Source organism: Bubalus kerabau, chromosome 17 (assembly GCF_029407905.1).
Source record: "Bubalus kerabau isolate K-KA32 ecotype Philippines breed swamp buffalo chromosome 17, PCC_UOA_SB_1v2, whole genome shotgun sequence".
NCBI lineage: Eukaryota > Metazoa > Chordata > Mammalia > Artiodactyla > Bovidae > Bubalus > Bubalus kerabau.
Genome location: NC_073640.1, coordinates 17361036 through 17381342, shown reverse-complemented (window position 1 = coordinate 17381342; position 20307 = coordinate 17361036). Strand labels below are relative to the sequence as shown.

Here is a 20307-nt window from a genome sequence, read left to right as displayed (position 1 = left end):
TGCCAGTAGGTCTGAAACCTGGATGAAGTAAATGGCTTTATAGAAGATTCAGGTCATTAAATAGAAGTAACAACTCTGAATAAACCAGTAACCCCTGAAGAGCCCAAATCCGTCACCAAAGACAGCCCAGCCCGACCGAGGAGACCACTGGCCCTGGGGGTCTCAGGCCAGCCTCACCCTCCCTCAGAGCCCTAAGTGAGACCCCTGGCCAGTGTGTGGGGAGTCCATCCCCAGGTGTCTGTGGCAGGTTTGGCATGGTGAAGGCAGCTCTCTCTCCCTCTAACCTTACAAGAACCTAATTATAGGAGTGACATCACTAGGCAGCCGAAACTGACTCCTGATTCACACTCTCCTGAGTGGACACCATGCCTTGTCCAACCTGCTGATGCTTTTCCTGGACAAAAAAGAAGTAAGCACTAAAGAACTAAGCACTTAAAGAACGACTAGCTCTTAGCCCGCAGCCCCCTCAGCCAGAGTCAGCCAGTGGGATCAGGTGAAGAGCCGGCAACATGAGAACAGCGGGACCCAGAGGTCCAGTGCCGCCCAAGAGGACTGGCCACTGGCCAGCGCCCAGCTGGGGAGGCCAGCCTGCTGCATAGGCGGCGACTGTGCATGGCCAGGCCTCTCACGGGAGGGTGCTGAGGTGGATGTGCCTGGGGCTGGCCTCAGGCAGTCTCAGGCCGCACACACAGGGTGGGGCAGGGGCCCTGGCCCCACATGCTTCCCACCTGGGCCTCAGCTCTGTCCTGGTTCCTGCTCAGCCTCCCCCCGACCCTTGGGCCTCCCAGGGCACCTCTGCCTTTGGCTGGGGAGGGCAGGGGGGCTTGGGGCCGGGCAGCAGGAGCCGGTGGGGGTCTGGGAAGGAGAGAGAGACATCCAGACAAAGACCGGAGTGGGCTGGGGGTGTTGCAGAGGAACAGTACGAGGGGAGGGAGGGGTCAAGGGTCAGGGGTGCAGTAGTGGGGCCATTTGTGGTCAACCTCTGGCTACTGAGCACTCTGGATCCTGAGGATGGTGGGATCCAGGCTGCAGCCATGACTGGGAACAAGTGGCCCCAGAGCCCCAGATACTGGCCCCCAGCCCGACTCTGGTCTAGGTGGCCACTCTGGGGCCAAGAGTCAGGCACTCCCTGCCCTCTGGTCACCTGAGCCACAGCCCTGGCCCTGAAGGCCTAGTGGGCCACAGGTGCTGGACACCCCACAGCTACCCACTCTTGTTGTGAGAAACACCCTCCCATGGATGCCCAGGGCCACCATCCACCCTGCCCTGCAGTGTGCACACACGTGCAGACCGCGCCCTCCCCACGCGAGGGCAGGGACCACACAGACCAAGGCAGGATCGCTGGACAGGCACTGTCTTCTCTGCAAGGCCTTTATTGAGCTTCCAGGGAGACCGGCTTCCCCAAGATACCTCTGGACACACACGGACCTGGGGCTTAGGGATGCAGAGCATATGGAACTGTGGGGTGTGGCTACAGCCACAATGCCATTGCAGGATTTATGGTGGTTTCATTCTAGCTGCGCGGGAGGCTGGCTCACTGGTTCCCGGCCTCAGGGGTGCCCTTCTCACGTGGGTAAAGCTGCCGGACGAGGTCTCGCTTGTTGACCTTCCCCATCTGGTTCCGCGGGATCTCCTCCACCAGCAGCAGCTCTGAGGGCACAGCGTACGGGGCCAGGACGCCTCTGTAGAGACAAGGGGCCTGAGTGCAGGGGCCGCAGGGATGGTTGGCACCTTTCCCCAGTGGGAGGTTACTGGAGGGGGGTGGTTGGCACTTTGCACACCCCTGGGTGTCCTGACCATGCATGCACACCAGCCAGTACTGCCCAGCCCACACCAGTCGCCCACAGAGTGGGAGGGGCCCCGCTGATGAGGCATCCTCCTGTGAACAGCCGCGGTCAGCTCTGAACCCCACACTGAGGCTGCAGGCACCGCGGCTATCCTGGGCAGAGCTCCCTGCGCCATGGCTGCACACGGGCCCCTTTGTAAGAGATCAGCAGAAGCACAGGTGCTGCCTGGGGCAGGGGGGCAACAGAAGCAGGACGCACAGCCCTAATCCCAACGGGAACAGAAGTCGCAGGCATGGAGAGGAGCAGTCTAAAAGCCTGTGAGCTCACCATTTCTGAGAACAGACCCGTTCTCCTCTGGAGAGCATCAGCTCAGCAAGTGGTCTGGGAGGAATTGGTCAGGGCAAAGTGCCGCCTGAGTGGGAACCCTGCAGAGCTGAGCTGTTTGTTCCAGAGCTTCCCTGCAGGGAAATCCCCACTGTTCAGCGCCTTGGGAGAATCGTCCCTGCTTGATACCTGATCCCGCAGAGCTCTATCTGGGCACGGGATTCCTGAACTAAACCCCCGCCCCTGCCCAGGGGGTATAAGCCCCACATGGGCTTCCGTGACTGGACAGTGTGATGGGCAGGCCATGTCCAGACCCAGGAATGTGGTGTTGCTGCCCAGCCACAAGCCACGTGCACCCCTGGATTCACAGTGCCTGATCTGGGGAGGGCGTGGCTGCCAGCTTCCCCCAACTCCTCTAGGAGCACAGCAGTATGGGGGAAGGGGTAGAACAGACCTTTACTGGGGGGCAGACAGCCTGCGAGGCAAGAATCTTCAAGAATGAAAAACAGCAGCGGAAGGGAAAACATGATTATAAAATAATCTTAAAAAAGACCCTTATATGGCAACAGACATGACATAAGAACAGCAGCTTCTCTGAGCCAGTGTCAAGAAGGACTGGAGTGAGGCCCCTCCTGCATACTCCCCCACCAGGGGTGTAGACAGATCTGGAGCCGGCCCTGCCCTCTGAGAGGAGGACCTTTGCTCTCCATCCATGGGGTGGGCAGTTGCAGGGTCACTATCCATGGCTGCCTCGTGTGAGACACAAAGCCCAGGGTCCCAGCTGCCCCAGGCCCACCCTGCGGGGAGCATCTCCCAGGACTGCAAGCTCTCGGCAGGCAGCAGACCCCATGGAGGGATGCTGGGAGCCTGGGGTGACAAGGAGCCCCTCTAATGCCGGGAGACCTGCTCTCAGCACAGGATGTTGAGCTCTGCCTTTTAACAAAGCAACTGTTTAACCAAAGCAGCAAAGCCAACTAGAATCCTGCTCACGCCTTTGTGAAACTATAACGTTCCAGCTGTGATTCTGCAAATCCAGGGGAATCTAATGGCCCAGCTGTGCTGCCTGATAAACAAGGACTCTGACTGCTCCCGAGACCCCGCTGGGAGAGCCACAAGTATCTTCGGTGTCGAGGAAGCAGCAGAAGGAGGGGGTGGGGTGGGGGGAGAGGGAGGAACCTCCTACATCTAAGATAAAGAACCTGGGGACAGAACTAACAGCTTCTTTCTGAGCTCAGCTGGCAGCGAGCACCCACAGGCCCCTGCAATGCCCTGAGCTCAGTGGTGCCCCCAGCCTGTTCAGCCTGCCCCAGCATCCTCTGAGCTGGGCTCTGTGAATGGACCTTCCCTGACGAGGTCCCTCCTACACCCAGGAGAGGACGCAGGCACTCACGGGTTCCCCGTCTGCCTCAGAACCTGCCTGGGAAGCTTAGACCTAAGCCAGGGGTCAGGGTCCTACATCTGCTCCTGCCATCACAACGCAGCCTTCTTGGGGTCCTACATGCCTCGCATGTGTCAGTGTGGGGGAGGGAGCAGCTCTTTAAGGACTACCTTCACATCTACATCTATGTATGTGGGGGCAGCTCCTGTAAGGACCACGTTGCCCGCTAGCCATCACTACACAGCTGTCTTGGGGTCCTTCACACCTCGAGTGTCTGTGTGTATGGCGGGGTTGGGGGGCAGCTCCCATAAGGACCACATAGCTCAGCCCTCACCTGGCCCACTCCTTGAGCTCCCGGTGGGACAGCGAGTGGCCCTCTTGAAGAGTCACCACTGCGGTGACCCGCTGGCCCCATGTCATGTCTGGAACTCCAATCACAGCCACGTCTGTGGAGGAAGCAGAGGGAGGGATCTCAGGACACAAGAGGACGAGCACTGAAGGCTGCAGGAAGGGCCCAGAGAAGCCCGAGTGGCCAGAAACGTGGGCACAGGGCACCCCTGGGGTGTCAGGACAGCCCGGGACACCACTACTCCTGACCACGGGGTCATGGCCTGCACTGGCCAGCCTGGACCTGAGACGGGGAGCCGGGAGGGGAGCGGAGGACCGGATGGTGTGCCTTGACACACACAGGAAGCCACGTCTGGACCGGTCCCAAGATAGCCTGGGAAGCCGAGGGCAGCTGTGTCAGCCGAAGGGCAGGGTCACAGGGCCACTCACCGGTGATGCTGGGGTGGGCCAGCAGGAGCCGCTCCACCTCCAGGGCGCTGACCTTGTAGCCGCCACTCTTGATAATATCCACAGAGGTGCGGCCACGGATCCAGTAGCTGCCATCCTTGAACACTGCCGTGTCACCTGGGGAGAGGCCTGGGTCAGCTGGTTGGGTGTGGCCCTGTGTCTCGGGGCGTCTACATCTCTCTGGAACAAGCCGGCCAGTGCCACGTGGACAGCTGGGGCCTTGCGTGATGCCCACACAGACGCCTATGCAGCCACATCCCACAAGGACCATCGTGAAATAGCCCACAGCTTCCCAGGACCACAGAGGCAGGAGATACAACCCATGGGGCCTCCCTGGGTTCCAGCCACAGAAGGGCCTGGAGTGGGCATCAGGGTAGACCCTTCCCGACAGGGCGTGGGCCACACATGGTGTCACGTGGGGGATCTGGCAGGAGGAAGGGACCCCCCCCCCCGCCACGCTCAGTGTGGGTACTTCCCACCCCAGCAAGGGCACGGGGCACATGCCCGCTGGGGCATCGTGGGCACAGGGGGAGCAGGGCTGAGGGTGAGCGCGCTCACACAAGTGTGCACGCATGTGTGAGACTGGGCACATGGGAACGCCCGCCCGTGCTCTGAGAGCCGCACTGACGCACCACCGTCTGCTCTCACACACTTCACGCGGGTGATTAGCTGGAATAAATCAATATTTCATGATACATTGCCGTCCAACGCAGGAGGCCCATCCATCAGCTCGCTCTCCCGGAGCCCAGCCGCGCGGGGTGCTCCAGCCTATTAAACAAGATGGATGGCTGTGCCCGGCTGGCCGCGGCAGGAGCTGGGCTCCTGAGGTGGGGGCCCTCCTGCCCAACATGAAGCAGGATGAACGGGAGGCCCTGGGAGCCACCGCGGTCCCTGGATGCGTGATGGGTAGGTGGATGGCGGGGAAGGACACGTGTGACAGGAGTGACAGGCAGGTTGCAGGGACAGGACGCAGGGTGCCCCATCCCCTGAGGCCCACCAGGGCCCCTGCTACACGGCTCTGGCTCTGGCCGTGTCCCCTCCACACTGGACGGCTTCTCCATCCCTGAGTATCAACCCCAGCCCAGGGTGGTCCCTCCTGTGGCTTCCAGACCTGGCTCCCACTGGCCTCCGCCTGCCAGAGACCCAGGGGTGTGGGGGTCACTCCCTGCCCTGGGCTCCGCGTCCCACACTTGGTCCTGCCAGGGACACCCCAAATGCCCACACCAAGGCTAAGGTGGCCTCAGGGCCCCTGGCCACAACACCTGCACCCTCCTTGCTCTGATGTCAACTAAACCCAGGGCGAGAGCTCCCAACAGCCACACCCACGTCCTCCAGCAGACCCCCAGCCATGCCCCTCGCCCAGGGGCGCTCACACCCACCGCCCACCTGCAGTGTCTGCTTCTCCACCTGTCCGCCACTCCGCTCAGACATCACTCCCATGGCCTCACCAGCTGCCTGCCACCCTGCCTCGACCCTGCATGCCAGGTGGTCCACTTACTGACCTCCTCCAGCCACATGAAGAGCACTGAGACTAGGGTCTTTGAGCAAAGCCAGCCCCGAGATGGCAGGGCTGGTGGAAGGTCACACGGACGACGGACTGGGGAGGTCCTGGGTCTGTGTGCTGAGTGAGGGAGGCCCTGCTACTCCCCGGGGTCACCGTCAGGCAGGAAGTAAGGATACACGTCACGGAGGTCCTCGATTCCCCGGTGGCCTCAAACTGGTCACAACATCCTCATAAGAGGGAGGAAGACAGAGATTTGAGACAGACAGACGGACGCAGAACATGAGGATGGAGGCAGAAGGTCCCGGTGGGTCTGCGCCCCTCGGCATGGCGCAGCAGGAGGCCAAGAAGAACAGGAGAAGGAAAACAGACACACGACACCTCCCTTGAGCGGGGCCTGCCTCAACACACAGCTCAGATCGCTCCCTCTTGGAATAAAGTCAACAGCAACTGGTTTTTTTAAGGCACCAAAGCTATGCAGAGGGGACGGGAGAGGGCGTGTTGGGGAGAAGACTGGCAGCTGGAAGGCAGGTAGACAGACTCTGCGGGTCATTTACGGCCGGGCTGGCAGGTGCCCTGGGGGAGGCGCAGAGGATGGCTGAGAGCAGGGCGCAGGGGCACTGGCCCTCAGTGCATGGCCGCCGCTTGCACTCTGGGGACAGAGAGGGTGGACAGCAGCACAGAACCCACGCCCAACCCACCTCCTGCTCTCAGCCCCCGACCCCCGCTGGACATCAGAGAGGAGAACGCAGCCATCAAGCGCGCTAGCCAGATGAGGACAGTCAGAGCCCCGGAGGCAGGGGGCTTGTCGACCAAAGGGCTCCCAGGGCAAAGGGACTCGAGATAGGGGAAAGGTCACGACGCACCAGGAGCAACGCGGCTGCGGCCAGCAGTGCCCCTGGAAGCTGGACACTACAGCTCTGTGCCCAGCCCGGCCCAGCCAGACGAGTATGCCGGTGACACAGCTCTCCGGAGTGCACCTCCTGCTGCCCGCTTCAGAGGCTCCTGGGAACATGGCCCGAGCCGAGGAGGAGGACGCAGGGCTGCAGGGACAGACGTGACCCTGGAGAGGGGAGGAGGTGGGTGGGATCTGTATGCTGGTGTGGGGGAGGGGGAGCACTGGGGGATCTCTTGGGGGGCTGGACAGACGAGCACCCCAACTCAGGAAGCCCCGAACAGTGTGTCCACTGTCTGGCAGTCCCTGGGCGGCCTGCAGCCGCCAGCATGGACACAGCTGGGGTACGAGGGCTCCTCCTCAAACCTGACAGACGGCTGGAGTCTCCCAGCTGCCCGTATGGGACCTTGATGAAAACAAGGACCCTCTGCCCAGAGGCCTGGGCCAGCCTGGGCAGACACGGAGGCCAAAGGGCAGCACGGAGGCCCAGCAGGAGTGAGACGGGATGGGACCCACAGTCTGCACAGGAGCCATGCCAGGTGAAGCAAAGCAGGGTGTGCCAGAAGAACACAGAGAAGCAGGTCTCGGCGACCACCGGGGAACAAAGGGTTTCACACAAGACACAAACTGAAGCCCACACAAAGGGACGGCCGCCAGGCAGCACCACAGGCCTCCACACGGGCTGTGCCCCGCGGGGTGGCGGGGGCCAGTGGGTCAGCAGCCTGCCCGCACCACACGTCCTGGGGGTCTGGAGGGCCCTGCCAGGGGGCGGGCATGTGCTAATCATTCACGGTCAGCAGACGCAAAGGGGTCGACATCCTCTAGCTACACGCGCTGTCACACCCTAACAAGAAACCCTGCCTGATCAATACGCTGCCTGATTCATGACTGTTGTTGGTCACAACGGATGCACAGGTTACGGAATAAATGTGTCAGAGCTCAGTGTGCACCGGGTGAGCACGGGGCAGGTGAGCCTGGCGCAGGGTGAGCGCCAGGCAGGGGGGCCTTTGTCTCAGACAACTGAGAGCCTCTCACCCTCACCTGTGGCGGCGGAGCTCACCCAGGAAATTCTGCCCAGAGAAACAAAGGACTAGAGGGAATCATGCAGAGACAGCAGCCAGTGTCCTGCGCATGGTGCGCAAACCCATCCGTGATGGCTGTGCATGCCCGCGGACACGCGTGTGTGGCACATGCCAGCAGGGCTCCCTGAGGCCGGGATCACTTGGGCCGTGGGTGCGGAAGGCTCGCAATCTTCTGCGGGTTGGACGCACCCGAGGCGCCCATGAACCCAGCAGCAAACAAGGGGTCTATAAACATCGGAGCCTACACCTCTGTCTGTGAATGGATTCCCAGGAGCCCTCCTGACATGCACCCCGCCCGCGGGAGCCAAGCACCCACCTCACAGCACTGAGCGTCAGCTCCGGAAGAGTCTCTGCCAGTTTGGTGGATGGAGTCTGTCTCCATACTTGCCTTTCACCACTGGGAAGTGAAACAGTTTCTGCATTTTTATGGCCGACCGCACTTCCCCTCCGCCTGCCTTTGGCCTTATTTTCCTCCTGGGCTCTGGGCGCAGGGGGCCACTCTCTCAGCCTGGGTCAGCCCTCATGTCCTGGGCTCCCCAACCTCTCAGTGGACCCCACGCTCAGCCGAGTGTGCACAGGGCCACGGAACGGCTCCCTTATGTTTTCTGCTGGTGAACCTTCTTTCTTAGATAAATACCCTTTAAAGTTTTTCTCTGATAATATCATTTTGTTTTCGTTAACAGAAGAAAAAGGGATTATCAACTCAGTGCCAGGTACCCTGTTACATTCTGGTGGGCTTCTTACGCACCCTTCCCCAGTTACCTGAGCTTCTTCCACAAATGTGTGGATTTATCATCAGGGATGTTCCATCTCCTATGTCACTAACAGCAAACTGTGTGATGAGACCTTTAAAGGGTAGAGACTTTGTCTCTTTTTTCATATGCTTAATTTAACTGTGACGGTGTGGGTCTTCACTGGTGGCAGGCTTTTCTCTAGTTGTGGTGAGCGAGCGGACCTCTCACTATGGTGGCCTCTCTTACTGCAGAGCCTGGGCTCTAGGGTACACGGGCTCAGCTCCTCCACGGCATGTGGGATCCTCCCGAGTCAGAGATGGATCCGTGTCTCTGTTGGCAGGCAGATTCTTTACTCCTGGGCCACCAGAGAAGCCCCAGGAGATCTCCTCTAGAATAAGGCAGAGATGACGTTTCTGTTTCCTTGTTCAGTTGCCGGTCGCTCTACTGCGTCCAGAGGGCAGGACGACTGCAGGGCTGGCTTGGCTCAGGTCTGCATCCCTATATGCGGGCCGTGTCCCCATGTCTGTCCCGTGTCCTCGGCCCTGTCTCAGTCATCATCTCTGTCCCAGGTTGTCTGTGTCCTCATCTCTATCTTTAGCTTCATCCTGTGTCCTTACATCCGTCTGTCCCGCATCCTCGTTTTCGACAGCGGGGTCAGTGTAAAGCCCTGAGGAGGGAGTTCTGGCATCACCGTTTCCCCCCCGCAGGGGTCCAGCACTGAGCCTGTGCACACGCACGTGTGGAAGGTGGGATGCAGTTAGGGTCATCATTGGGGGTGCTCCAGAAGAGAGGGCTCTGATTTCCTGCCTGAGCAGCAGCCAGGACCCCAGAGGCTGGCAGGGAGCTCCCGGCGATGGAAACTGAGCTCTGTGCAGGCCGGGGAGGGCAGCCTCTCTCCCCTCATCCTCTGAGAAGCCCCAGACGCAGCCCCCTGCAGCCTGGGCCAGAATGTGTGTGGCAGGAGGGCTGGTCGGGGAAAGGGTTAAGTTTAATTCATCCTGATTTCTACTTAATATCCCGCTCGCTTGCCCCGCAGGAGCGGCAGCTGTGCGCTGATTGCCGCGCACATTATGCAGCCTGTATCACTAATGGCCTGTGACAAAGGCACGCGGCTTCCAGGCCTCACCCCCGAGAGCCAATTAAACACACAGACTCCCTTCCTGTTTGCTGCGCATTACAATGAAATTAAACTGAATTTCAAAATCATTTTCTCCTAAAGACATCTCTTTACGATAATTAATGCATGCTATTCCTTTCAACTGAAATATTCATCACGACCAGGGACTGAGACGTGTTATGCTGACTGCCCCTCACTTTGCACGCTGCTGGCCCGGCGTGCGCGAGCCCTGCTATTGGCAAAGTCCACAGGGCTTTGGTTCCTGTGCTTTTAAAGAAATAGACTGCAGCTTTAGCTGAGTTTAAAAATAAAGGAAGATGCCCACAAAGAAGTCAGATTTCCAAGTCAGGATGCTCAGAGGGCTCCAGGAGGGACACACAAAAGCAGGATGAGCCTAAAGTTGTATTTCTTAAACCCTGCATTTAAAGGGCAGCAGTAATCTTGTTGCCACCAGGCCAGCCTGTACAAATTCAACGTTTACAAAGGGAAGCTGGAATGCATGAACAGCTGCCCCGGCCCCGGGGCCCAACCACTGAGCTCTCTGCCGGCACCACCCAGGGCCCCTGGAGCAGGCCTCTGCTCTGCTCTGGGGAACTCTCATCTGCCCCCTCCCCTCCTCGAGCCCCACCTGACGGCCCCCAGCACCCCAGGACTGCTGGGGGGTATGCGCATGGCCCTGCTCTGTCACCCGGTGACCTGACGCCCACGATGGTGGCAGACTGGAGAGTGAATTCTACCCTGAGAACCCACGCTGCCTGAGCCCATGAAGACTCACGTGTGTGCCTCGGCCAGGAGTGGTTCCCAGGGGGTCACCAGGCCAAGGGCATGCCCACCGCCTCTCCCACCCCCAGACGCACCCGTGTGCCCTCACGCCTGCGCATCACTCTCTCCTCTGCTCTGCTGCCCACAGAGGAACTGCCAAGAGGTGCATTTCTAATTAGGAGGCCGTCTCACGATGACAGAGGAGCAGGCCTTTCTTTTGGGAAAATATTGCTTTAAGATTATTAAGATAATTGTGACATAATGCGTGCTCAGCATGCAAGTTTTAGAAACTCAGACAGGCAACAAGCAAAGGACAAATGCCTGGAGCCCCTCTCCTGGTTGTCAGGAACTGCTGGGAGTGTCCTGTGTGAGCACACACCAGTGAATCCCATGCAGCTACAAACTCGAGCACTCCCAGCATCTGCAGAATCGGCCTCATACTCGATGGGACCAATGGGACCAAGGAGAGGGGCATGGGGGACAGCGAGGGGGTGAGGCACCTCAGAGCAGTCTCTGGGTGCACGGACGTCGGGAGACCCCTGCCTGCCCTTGCACAGGGCCCCAGGCTCTGGCTACACACACTGTGCAGGCAGGTGACAGAGAGCAGACTTCAGGGGACCGAACCAAACCGCAAGCAAACTCCTTCTGTGGGGGTGGGGGAGGGGTCACAAAGCAGGGGGAGTGGGGATGGGAAGGCAGGGAGGGTCTCTAATGTGGAGAGCAGCGGTCCCTCGGGAGGGGAATCCTGACCCTTGAGGGCAGATGGACCACCATGTGCAGGGCGGCCGGGCAAGGGACAGGGCCAGAGTCTGGCCGCAGGGCTGGGGGAAGCTGGCCGCCAAGGATCACAGCCTCAGGATCTTCTTTCCAGAGGCTGCGGGGGGCTAGGGTACAGTGTCGGGGGTGCAGCTTTAAAGACAGGAGATGCAAAGTGCCCCCTTCCCCTCTTTAGGGAGGATTCTGGGGGTGTCCTGCTGCGGCGGTACTGGCTCCCCTTCGTCCCCTCTGGACCCACCCGCCTACCTGTTTTGAACCAGCCGTCTGAGGTGAAGGCGGCTTTCGTTTCCTCCGGCTTGTCCCAGTATTCTCGAAACACAGAAGACCCCCTGACCAGGAGTTCGCCCTCCTTCTCCTCGAACCCTGGGGTCACCTGTGGTGAAAGACAAAGGTAGGCATCAGAGTTCACCCCTTCAGGCTGGTCTCTACCACCCCGGTTCCTCCCGAGGCCCATATGCTCTCCTGAGACTAGAGGCTTTTATGGGAAGCACCAACCAGCTTCCACGCCCCCCTCATAAATGCTGCCCGAGGCCTCTGTGCCCACCCCATCCCAGATCTCACAGCCTGGCCTGATTGGCCTGTCTGTCCACTTCTGAGGGCCACGCTCTTGTGAAACTGTCTTCAGGGTGTCTTTTAGACCGACCTCAGACATGGAAGAAGTGGGCAGCTGCCTACATCCACCATGGCTGCTGGGAAGAGCTCAGGATCAGCGGCTTTGCTGGGTGGGAAGGGGGCCCATGAGGGTTATGGTGGGAGGAGCCGGGTGCCTGGGAGAGCCAGGCAGTCATGAGCAGGGACCCTAGAGTCTCCCCGCTATGGGCATAGTGAGGGCGGAAGGGGGCTGGGTGTTCTAATACATGGAGTCGGGGTCTGCGATGCCAGAAAAGGACAGAGAGAACCACGTTCAGTGGGGCCTTGCTGGCTCCACACTCATGGCTTGCCTGACAGCAATGTGACTATGACCCATGAGACCAAGTGCCCCCAGAAAACTCTGCTTGGCTCATCAGGTCCCACCTGAGATGAACTTTTTGTGGGGGAGAACATCCCCCTATTTTAAAGAAAAGAGACCCTTGGAAATGTGCTGTAAAATCGTGTGAGTTGTCTGAGGCCTGGCTGGAAAGCTGAACGCCCCTGGGACTGACACAGCGGGTGGACAGCAAGGGGACCCTCCCCACTGCCTGGCTCCCACACAGGAGTGATGTCACCCAGGGGGACTGGGCTGCGTGTTCCAGGCCAGCGGGGCTTCTGCCATCCAGTCTGCTCAGAGGAGGTGTTTGTTTTTTCAATTACACCACAGACTTTATTTGAATTTCACCATTTTTCCCATTGCCATCCTTCATCTGCTGCACTGCTAATGTCGGCCTGGCCACGGGGTGCCACGTCTGCAGGGCTGGTATGCACAGTAAACAGAGGCCGTGAAAATGAAACTGACATGGAAACCGACCTCAGAGATGGCAGGCTGCAGACTTAGACCAACTAGATAACAGTAACAGAAAAATACCGACCTCTCCATTGGACGTGAACAAGATCCAGAGTCTCATAACACAATACTCAGAGTGTCTAGGACACAATACAAAATTAACTCAGCACGTGAAATGCCAAGAAAGTGCCAACTCTTATGGGAAAAGGGCATCAGTATGGGGCAGCACCAGATGGCACAGGTGCTGGGTGCGCCTAAGAAAGACACTAAAGCACAGATTATCAACATGCTCCAACAGGTCAGGGCAAACCCTGCAAATACGTGGGAATACAAAGTTTCAGCAGAGAAATAAAAGACACAGGGCAGAACCAAACGGAAATTTTAGAACTAAAACTACAACAACAGAAACAAGGAAAACTTACTGAATGGGCTCCCTGGTGGCTCAGATGGCAAAAAAGCTGCCTGCAATGTCAGAGACCCGGGTTCAGTCCCTGGGTTGGGAAGATCCCTTAGAGAAGGAAATGGCAACTCACTCCAGTATTCTTGCCTGGGAAATCCCACGGAAAGAGGAGCCTGGTGGGCTACAGTCATGGGGTCACAAACAGTTAGACATGACTAAGTGACTAACAGCGGCCGAGAGGAGCTACCACATGCCTGAGGTCAGGGGAGGTGGCTGAGAGGAGCAACTCCATGTCTAAGGGGAGGCAGCTGCGCGGGCACAGGAGGGCCGAGAGGAGCTACTCTACATCCAAGATCAGGAGGGGTAGCCGTGAAGAGATACCCCTCGTCCAAGGTAAGAAACAGCTGCTGTGCTTTGCTGGAGCAGCCGTGAAGAGATACCCCACATCCAAGGTAAGAGAAACCCAAGTAAGACGGTAGGTGTTGTGAGAGGGCATCAGAGTGCAGACACACTGAAACCATACTCACAGAAAACTAGTCAATCTAATCACACTAGGACCACAGCCTTGTCTTAACTCAATGAAACTAAGCCATGCCGTGTGGGGCCACCCAAGACGGGAGGGTCATGGCGGAGAGGTCTGACAGAATGTGGTCCACTGGAGAAGGGAATGGCAAACCACTTCAGTATTCTTGCCCTGAGAACCCCATGAACAGTATGAAAAGGCAAAATGATAGGATACTGAAAGAGGAACTCCCCAGGTCGGTGCCCAAAATGCTACTGGAGATCAGTGGAGAAATAACTCCAGAAAGAATGAAGGGATGGAGCCAAAGCAAAAACAATTCCCAGTTGTGGATGTGACTGGTGATAGAAGCAAGGTCTGAGGCTGTAAAGAGCAATATTGCATAGGAACCTGGAATGTTAGGTCCATGAATCAAGGCAAATTGGAAGTGGTCAAACAGGAGATGGCAAGAGTGAATGTCGACATTCTAGGAATCAGCGAACTCAAATGGACTGCAATAGGTGAATTTAACTCAGATGACCATTATATCTACTACTGTGGGCAGGAATCCCTTAGAAGAAATGGAGTAGCCATCATGGTCAACAAAAGAGTCCGAAATGCAGTACTTGGATGCAATCTCAAAAATGACAGAATGATCTCTGTTCGTTTCCAAGGCAAACCATTCAATATTGTGGTAATCCAAGCCTATGCCCCAACCAGTAACATTGAAGAAGCTGAAGTTGAATGGTTCTATAATGACCTACAAGACCTTTTAGAACTAACACCCAAAAAAGATGTCCTTTTCATTATAGGGGACTGGAATGCAAAAGTAGGAAGTCAATAAACACCTGGAGTAACAGGCAAATTTGGCCTTGGTGTACAGAATGAAGCGGGGCAAAGGCTAATAGAGTTTTGCCAAGAGAACGCACTGGTCATAACAAACACTCTCTTCCAACAACACAAGAGAAGACTCTACACATGGACATCACCAGACGGTCAACACCAAAATCAGATTGATTATATTCTTTGCAGCCAAAGATGGAGAAGCTCTATATAGTTAGTGAAAACAAGACCGGGAGCTGACTGTGGCTCAGATCATGAACTCCTTATTGCCAAATTTAGACGTAAATTGAAGAAAGTGGGGAAAATCACTAGACCATTCAGGTATGACCTAAATCAAATCCCTTATGATTATACAGTGGAAGTGAGAAACAGATTTAAGGGACTAGATCTGATAGAGTGCCTGATGAACTATGGACAGAGGTTCGTGACATTGTACAGGAGACAGGGATCAAGACCATCCCCATGGAAAAGAAATGCAAAAAAGCAAAATGGCTGCCTGAGGAGGACTTACAAATAGCTGTGAAAAGAAAAGAAGTGAAAAGCAAAGGAGAAAAGGAAAGATGTAAGCATCTGAATGCAGAGTTCCAAAGAATATCAAGGAGAGATAAGAAAGCCTTCCTCAGTGATCAATGCAAAGAAATAGAGGAAAACAACAGAATGGGAAAGACTAGAGATCTTTTCAAGAAAATTAGAGATACCAAGGGAACATTTCATGCAAAGATGGGCTTGATAAAGAACAGAAATGGTATGGACCTAACAGAAGCAGAAGATATTAAGAAGACGTGGCAAGAATACACAGAAGAACTGTACAAAAAAGAGCTTCACAACCAAGATAATCACAATGGTGTTATCACTCACCTAGAGCCAGACATCCTGGAATGCGAAGTCAAGTGGGCCTTAGAAAGCATCACTACGAACAAAGCTAGTGGTGGTGATGGAATTCCAGTTGAGCTATTTCAAATCCTGAAAGATGATGCTGTGAAAGTGCTGCACTCAATATGCCAGCAAATTTGGAAAACTCAGCAGTGGCCACAGGACTGGAAAAGGTCAGTTTTCATTCCACTCCCAAAGAAAGGCAATGCCAAAGAATGCTTGAACTACCGCACAACTGCAGTCATCTCACACGCTAGTAAAGTAATGCCCAAAATTCTTCAAGCCAGGCTTCACCAGTATGTGAACTGTGAACCTCCAGATGTTCAAGTTGGTTTTACAAAAGGCAGAGGAACCAGAGATCAAATTGACAACATCTGTTGGATCATAGAAAAAGCAAGAGAGTTCCAGAAAAACATCTATTTCTGCTTTATTGACTATGCCAAAGCCTTTGACTATGTGGATCACAATAAACTGTGGAAAATTCTGAAAGAGATGGGAATACCAGACCACCTGACCTGCCTCTTGAGAAACCTATATGCAGGTCAGAAAGCAACAGTTAGAATTGGACATGGAACAACAGACTGGTTCCAAATAGGAAAAGGAATACGTCAAGACTGTATATTGTCACCCTGCTTATTTAACTCATATGCAGAGTACATCATGAGAAACGCTGGACTGGAAGAAGCACAAGCTGGAATCAAGATTGCCGGGAGAAATATCAACAACCTCAGATATGCAGATGACACCACCCTTATGGCAGAAAGTGAAGAGGAACTCAAAAGCCTCTTGATGAAAGTGAAAGAGGAGAGTGAAAAAGTTGGCTTAAAGCTCAACATTCAGAAAACGAAGATCATGGCATCTGTTCCCATCACTTCATGGGAAATAGATGGGGAAACAGTGGAAACAGTGTCAGACTTTATTTTTTGGGGCTCCAAAATCACTGCAGATGGTGACTGCAGCCATGAAATTAAAAGACACTTACTCCTTGAAAGGAAAGTTATGACCAACCTAGACAGTATATTGAAAAGCAGAGATATTACTTTGCCAACAAAGGTTCGTCTAGTCAAGGCTATGGTTTTTCCAGTGGTCATGTATGGATGTGAGAGTTGGACTGTGAAGAAAGCTGAGCACTGAAGAGTTGATGCTTTTGAACTGTGGTGTTGGAGAAGACTCTTGAGAGTTCCTTGGACTGCAAGGAGATCCAACCAGTCCATCCTAAAGGAGATCAGTCCTGGGTGTCCATTGGATGGACAGATGCTGAAGCTGAAACTCCAATACTTTGGCCACCTCATGCGAAGAGTTGACTTATTGGAAAAGACCCTGATGCTTGGAGGGATTGGGGGCAGAAGGAGAAGGGGATGACAGAGGATGAGATGGCTGGATGGCATCACCGACTCGATGGACATGAGTTTGAGTGAACTCCAGGAGTTGGTGATGGACAGGGAGGCCTGGCGTGCTGTGATCCTTGGGGTGGCAAATAGTCGGACATGACTGAGCGACTGAACTGAAGTGACTAACACGCTGAATGGGCTCAGTAGCAAAACGGAGAGCACAAAGGAGAGAATCGTAGAACCTGAAGAAACAGCAATAGATATTACTCAACCTGAACAGGAGAAAAACTACCGGAAAAAATAAACCAGTAATGAGAAGCCAAGACCAGTATCACAAGGGCTAACAGTCATGATATCGGATTCCCAGAAGAGGAAAAGCTACGGACACAAAGATATTTGATAAAATTTTGCTTAAAATCCCTCAAGTTTGGTGAAATACATAAATGTATTCAAGAAGCTCAAGATTCAAGACTCAAGAAGCTCCATGAGCCCCAAATAAGCCCAAAGAAATACAAGCCAAGACATATAATCCAATCACTGAAAACTAAAAAGAAAGACAAAACTCTTGACATCAGGGCATAACTTTGAGGCATTCAAACAACTACTGACTTCTCTACAGAAACAGTGGAGACCAGAAAAAAAAAAAAACAAAACAGAATAACATGTTTTAGGCATTGAAATAATTGACAACCCAGAATTCCAAATCCAGTGAAGATAACTTTCAAGAATGAAGATAAAGAAAAGACAGTCTTAGATGAAGAAAGAAAAGAATCTTTTATCAGCAGATCTGACCTAGAAAAGTTACTACAAAATTTCTGAGTCAGATTGAACCTGGGAGATCAGAAGTAAAGGAAAAGCAACAGAATTGGTAAATATTTGGTTGAATAAAACTGACTCTTCTTTTCCTTGTGAATTTTTGACCACTGAATGCAAAAATTGTACCACTGTCTAAGGAAGCTTGCCATACATGGAGCCATTATGTATGACAACGACAACCTAAAAGGGAGAAGGCACAGTGACCCATGTGGCATGACAAAGACCGTCTGCTCCATTCAACTGCGGTCAGCCTCCTAAACCTCTCCTAGGCCCATCAGGGTGAAAGTGAAAGTCGCTCAGTCGTGTCCGACTCTTTGCGACTCCATGGACTATACAGTCCATGGAATTCTCCAGGGCAGAATACTGGAGTGGGTAGCCTTTCCCTTCTCCAGGGGATCTTCCCAATCCAGGGATCAAACCCAGGTCTCCTGCATTGCAGGTGGATTCTTTACTAGCTGAACCACAAGGGAAGCCCAAGAATACTGGAGTGGGTAGCCTAACCCTTTTCCAGCAGATCTTCCCGACCCAGGAATCAAACTGCGGTCTCCTGCATTGCAGGCAGATTCTTTACAAACTGAGCTAAAGTGTACTTCCTATGAAAGCCAGTTTTAGCAAGAACTTAGCTAAGTCAGTTTAGTGAGAGGCCCCTCCACTCGGATATCTGCTCACCCTCCTATCTGTCCGGTTCCTTGTCCCCTGCCACCTCGCTGGTGATGGCTGACCACCCACCTGGCCGGCCTTCAGTACAAATCCTGTTAGGATCCTGTTTAGCCAGGATCCCCCTGACCCATGAGGTTTCCTCTTAGTGAACTTCCATCCAGTGATCCCCACTGCTCCTTGGCTGTCACCCCCTCTTGCTGATGCTCTTTTCAGGGCTGAGCCCAGTCTCTCTGCCTTCTGCATATCCCACGAGGGGTCCCTACGCCCATCATGTGGGTCCTTGTCAGCCTCAGCACTCACACGAGCGATGATTACCTTTTCTTTGCAGTAGTAGGAGTCCTGTGTCCTGCTGGAAGTGTCACAATGTTGAGTCTAAGTAGATCTCAAACCGTGAACCATGTATTTTGTAGTCCTTAGACCAATTACTAAAAACTGCAAGATGTATGTTCAAAAACTCAGCAGACAAATTAAAATGGAATACTAAAAAAAATGACCCCAAACAGGGCAGTTGGAGGAAAGCCAAGCAATGAGAAACTGAGGGCCAGAACAGTAAGCAAATAACAAATGAGAGGGTTAAATTCAAACATATCAACAGTCACATTAAATGTACATGGTGCTCTAAATATAACAATTAGAAGACAAACTTCAAATTAGATTAAAAAACATACATGATCCAACTATGTGCTATCTACAGGGCTTCTTTGGTGGCTCAGAAGGTAAAGAATCTGCCTGCAATGCGGGAGAATCTGGTTCAATCCCTGGGTTGGGAAGATCCCTTGGAGAAGGGCATGGCAACCCTCTCCAGTATTCTTGCCTGGAGAATTCCATGGACAAAGGAGCCTGGAAGGTTACAGTCTATGGGGTCGCAAAGAGTCAGACATGACTGAGCGACTAACACACACACGTGCTATCTATAAGAAACTCACTTCAAATACAGTTACATGGCAGGTTAGGAGCAAAGGGATAGAACAATATATGCCATGCAAACATCAATCAGAAGAAACCAAGCCATAGATCAGGAAGAGCCTATATTAATACAAACAAAATAAATTTAACAGCAGAATGTTATCAGCAGCTTCATGGTTGTTCAGTCACTAAGTCGTATCCAACTCTTGCAACCCCATGGACTGCAGAATGCCAGGCTCCTCTGTCCTCCACTATCTCCTGGAGTTTGTTCAAATTCATGTCCATTAAGTCAGTGGTAATATCTAACCATCTCATCTTCTGCTGCTCCCTTCTCCTTTTGCCTTCAATCTTTCCCAGCATCAGGGTCTTTTCCAATAATTAGACTCTTCGCATCATGTGGCCAATGCATTAGAGCTTTAGCTTTAGCGTTAGTCCTTCCAGTGAATCTTCAGGATTGATTTCCCTTAGGACTGACTGGTTTGATCTTCTTACAGTCCAAGGGACTCTCAAGAGTCTTCTCCAGCACCACAATTTGAAAGCATCAATTCTTCAGTGCTCAGCCTTCTTTATGGCCCACCTCTCACATCTATACATGACTGCTGGAAAAACCATAGCTTTGACTAAATGGACCTTTGTCAGCAAAGTGATGTCTCTGCTTTTTAATACCCTGTCTAGGTTTGTCACAGCTTTCCTTCCAAGGAGCAAGCGTCTTTGAATTTCATGGCTGCAATCACCATCTGCAGTGATTCTGGAGCCCAAGGAAAGAAAATCTGTCCCTGCTTCCACTTTTCCCCCTTATATTTGCCATGAAGTGATGGGATCAGATGCCACAACCTCAGTTTTTGAATGTTGAGTTTTAAGCCAGACTTTTCACTTCCCTCTTTCACCCTCATCAAGAGGCTCTTTAGTTCCTCTTCACTTTCTGCCGTTAGAGTTGTATCATATGCATATATGAGATTGTTGATATTTCTCCCAGAAATCTTGATTCCAGCTTGTGATTCATCCATCCGGCATTTAATATGATGTACTCTGCATATAAGTTCAATAAGCAGGGTGACAGCATACAGCCTTGTTGTATTCCTTTCCCAATTTTGAACCAGTCAGTTGTTCCAGGTCTGGTTCTAACTGTTGCTTCTTGACCCACATATAGGTTTCTCAGGAGACAGGTAAGGTGGTCTGGTACTCCTATCTCTTTAAAATTTTTTCACAGTTTGCTGTGATCCACACAGTCAAAAGCTTTTGTGTAGTCAGTAAGCAGAAGTAGATGTTTTTGTACAATTCTCTTGCCTTCTCTATGACCCAACAAATGTTGACAATTTGATCTCTGGTTCTTCTGCCTTTTCTAAACTCAGCTTGTACACCTGGAAATTCTCAGTTCATGTACTGCTTAAGCCTAACTGGAAGGAT

General features: G+C 53.6%; 1 protein-coding gene across 1 annotated transcript in view; it reads right to left on the bottom strand.

The window, feature by feature from the left end:
- Positions 1-1357: 1357 nt before the first annotated feature.
- ACSF3 (acyl-CoA synthetase family member 3) overlaps positions 1358-20307 on the bottom strand; it is a 44509-nt gene continuing 25559 nt past the window's right edge. Inside the window, exons 7-10 of the mRNA XM_055552637.1 lie at positions 11399-11525; positions 4267-4401; positions 3824-3935; positions 1358-1682 (exon numbers count right to left, since the gene is read on the bottom strand). Coding sequence (XP_055408612.1) covers positions 1535-1682; positions 3824-3935; positions 4267-4401; positions 11399-11525 — 522 coding nt within the window. The 3' untranslated portion in view covers positions 1358-1534. The remainder of the gene's footprint in view (positions 1683-3823; positions 3936-4266; positions 4402-11398; positions 11526-20307) is intronic.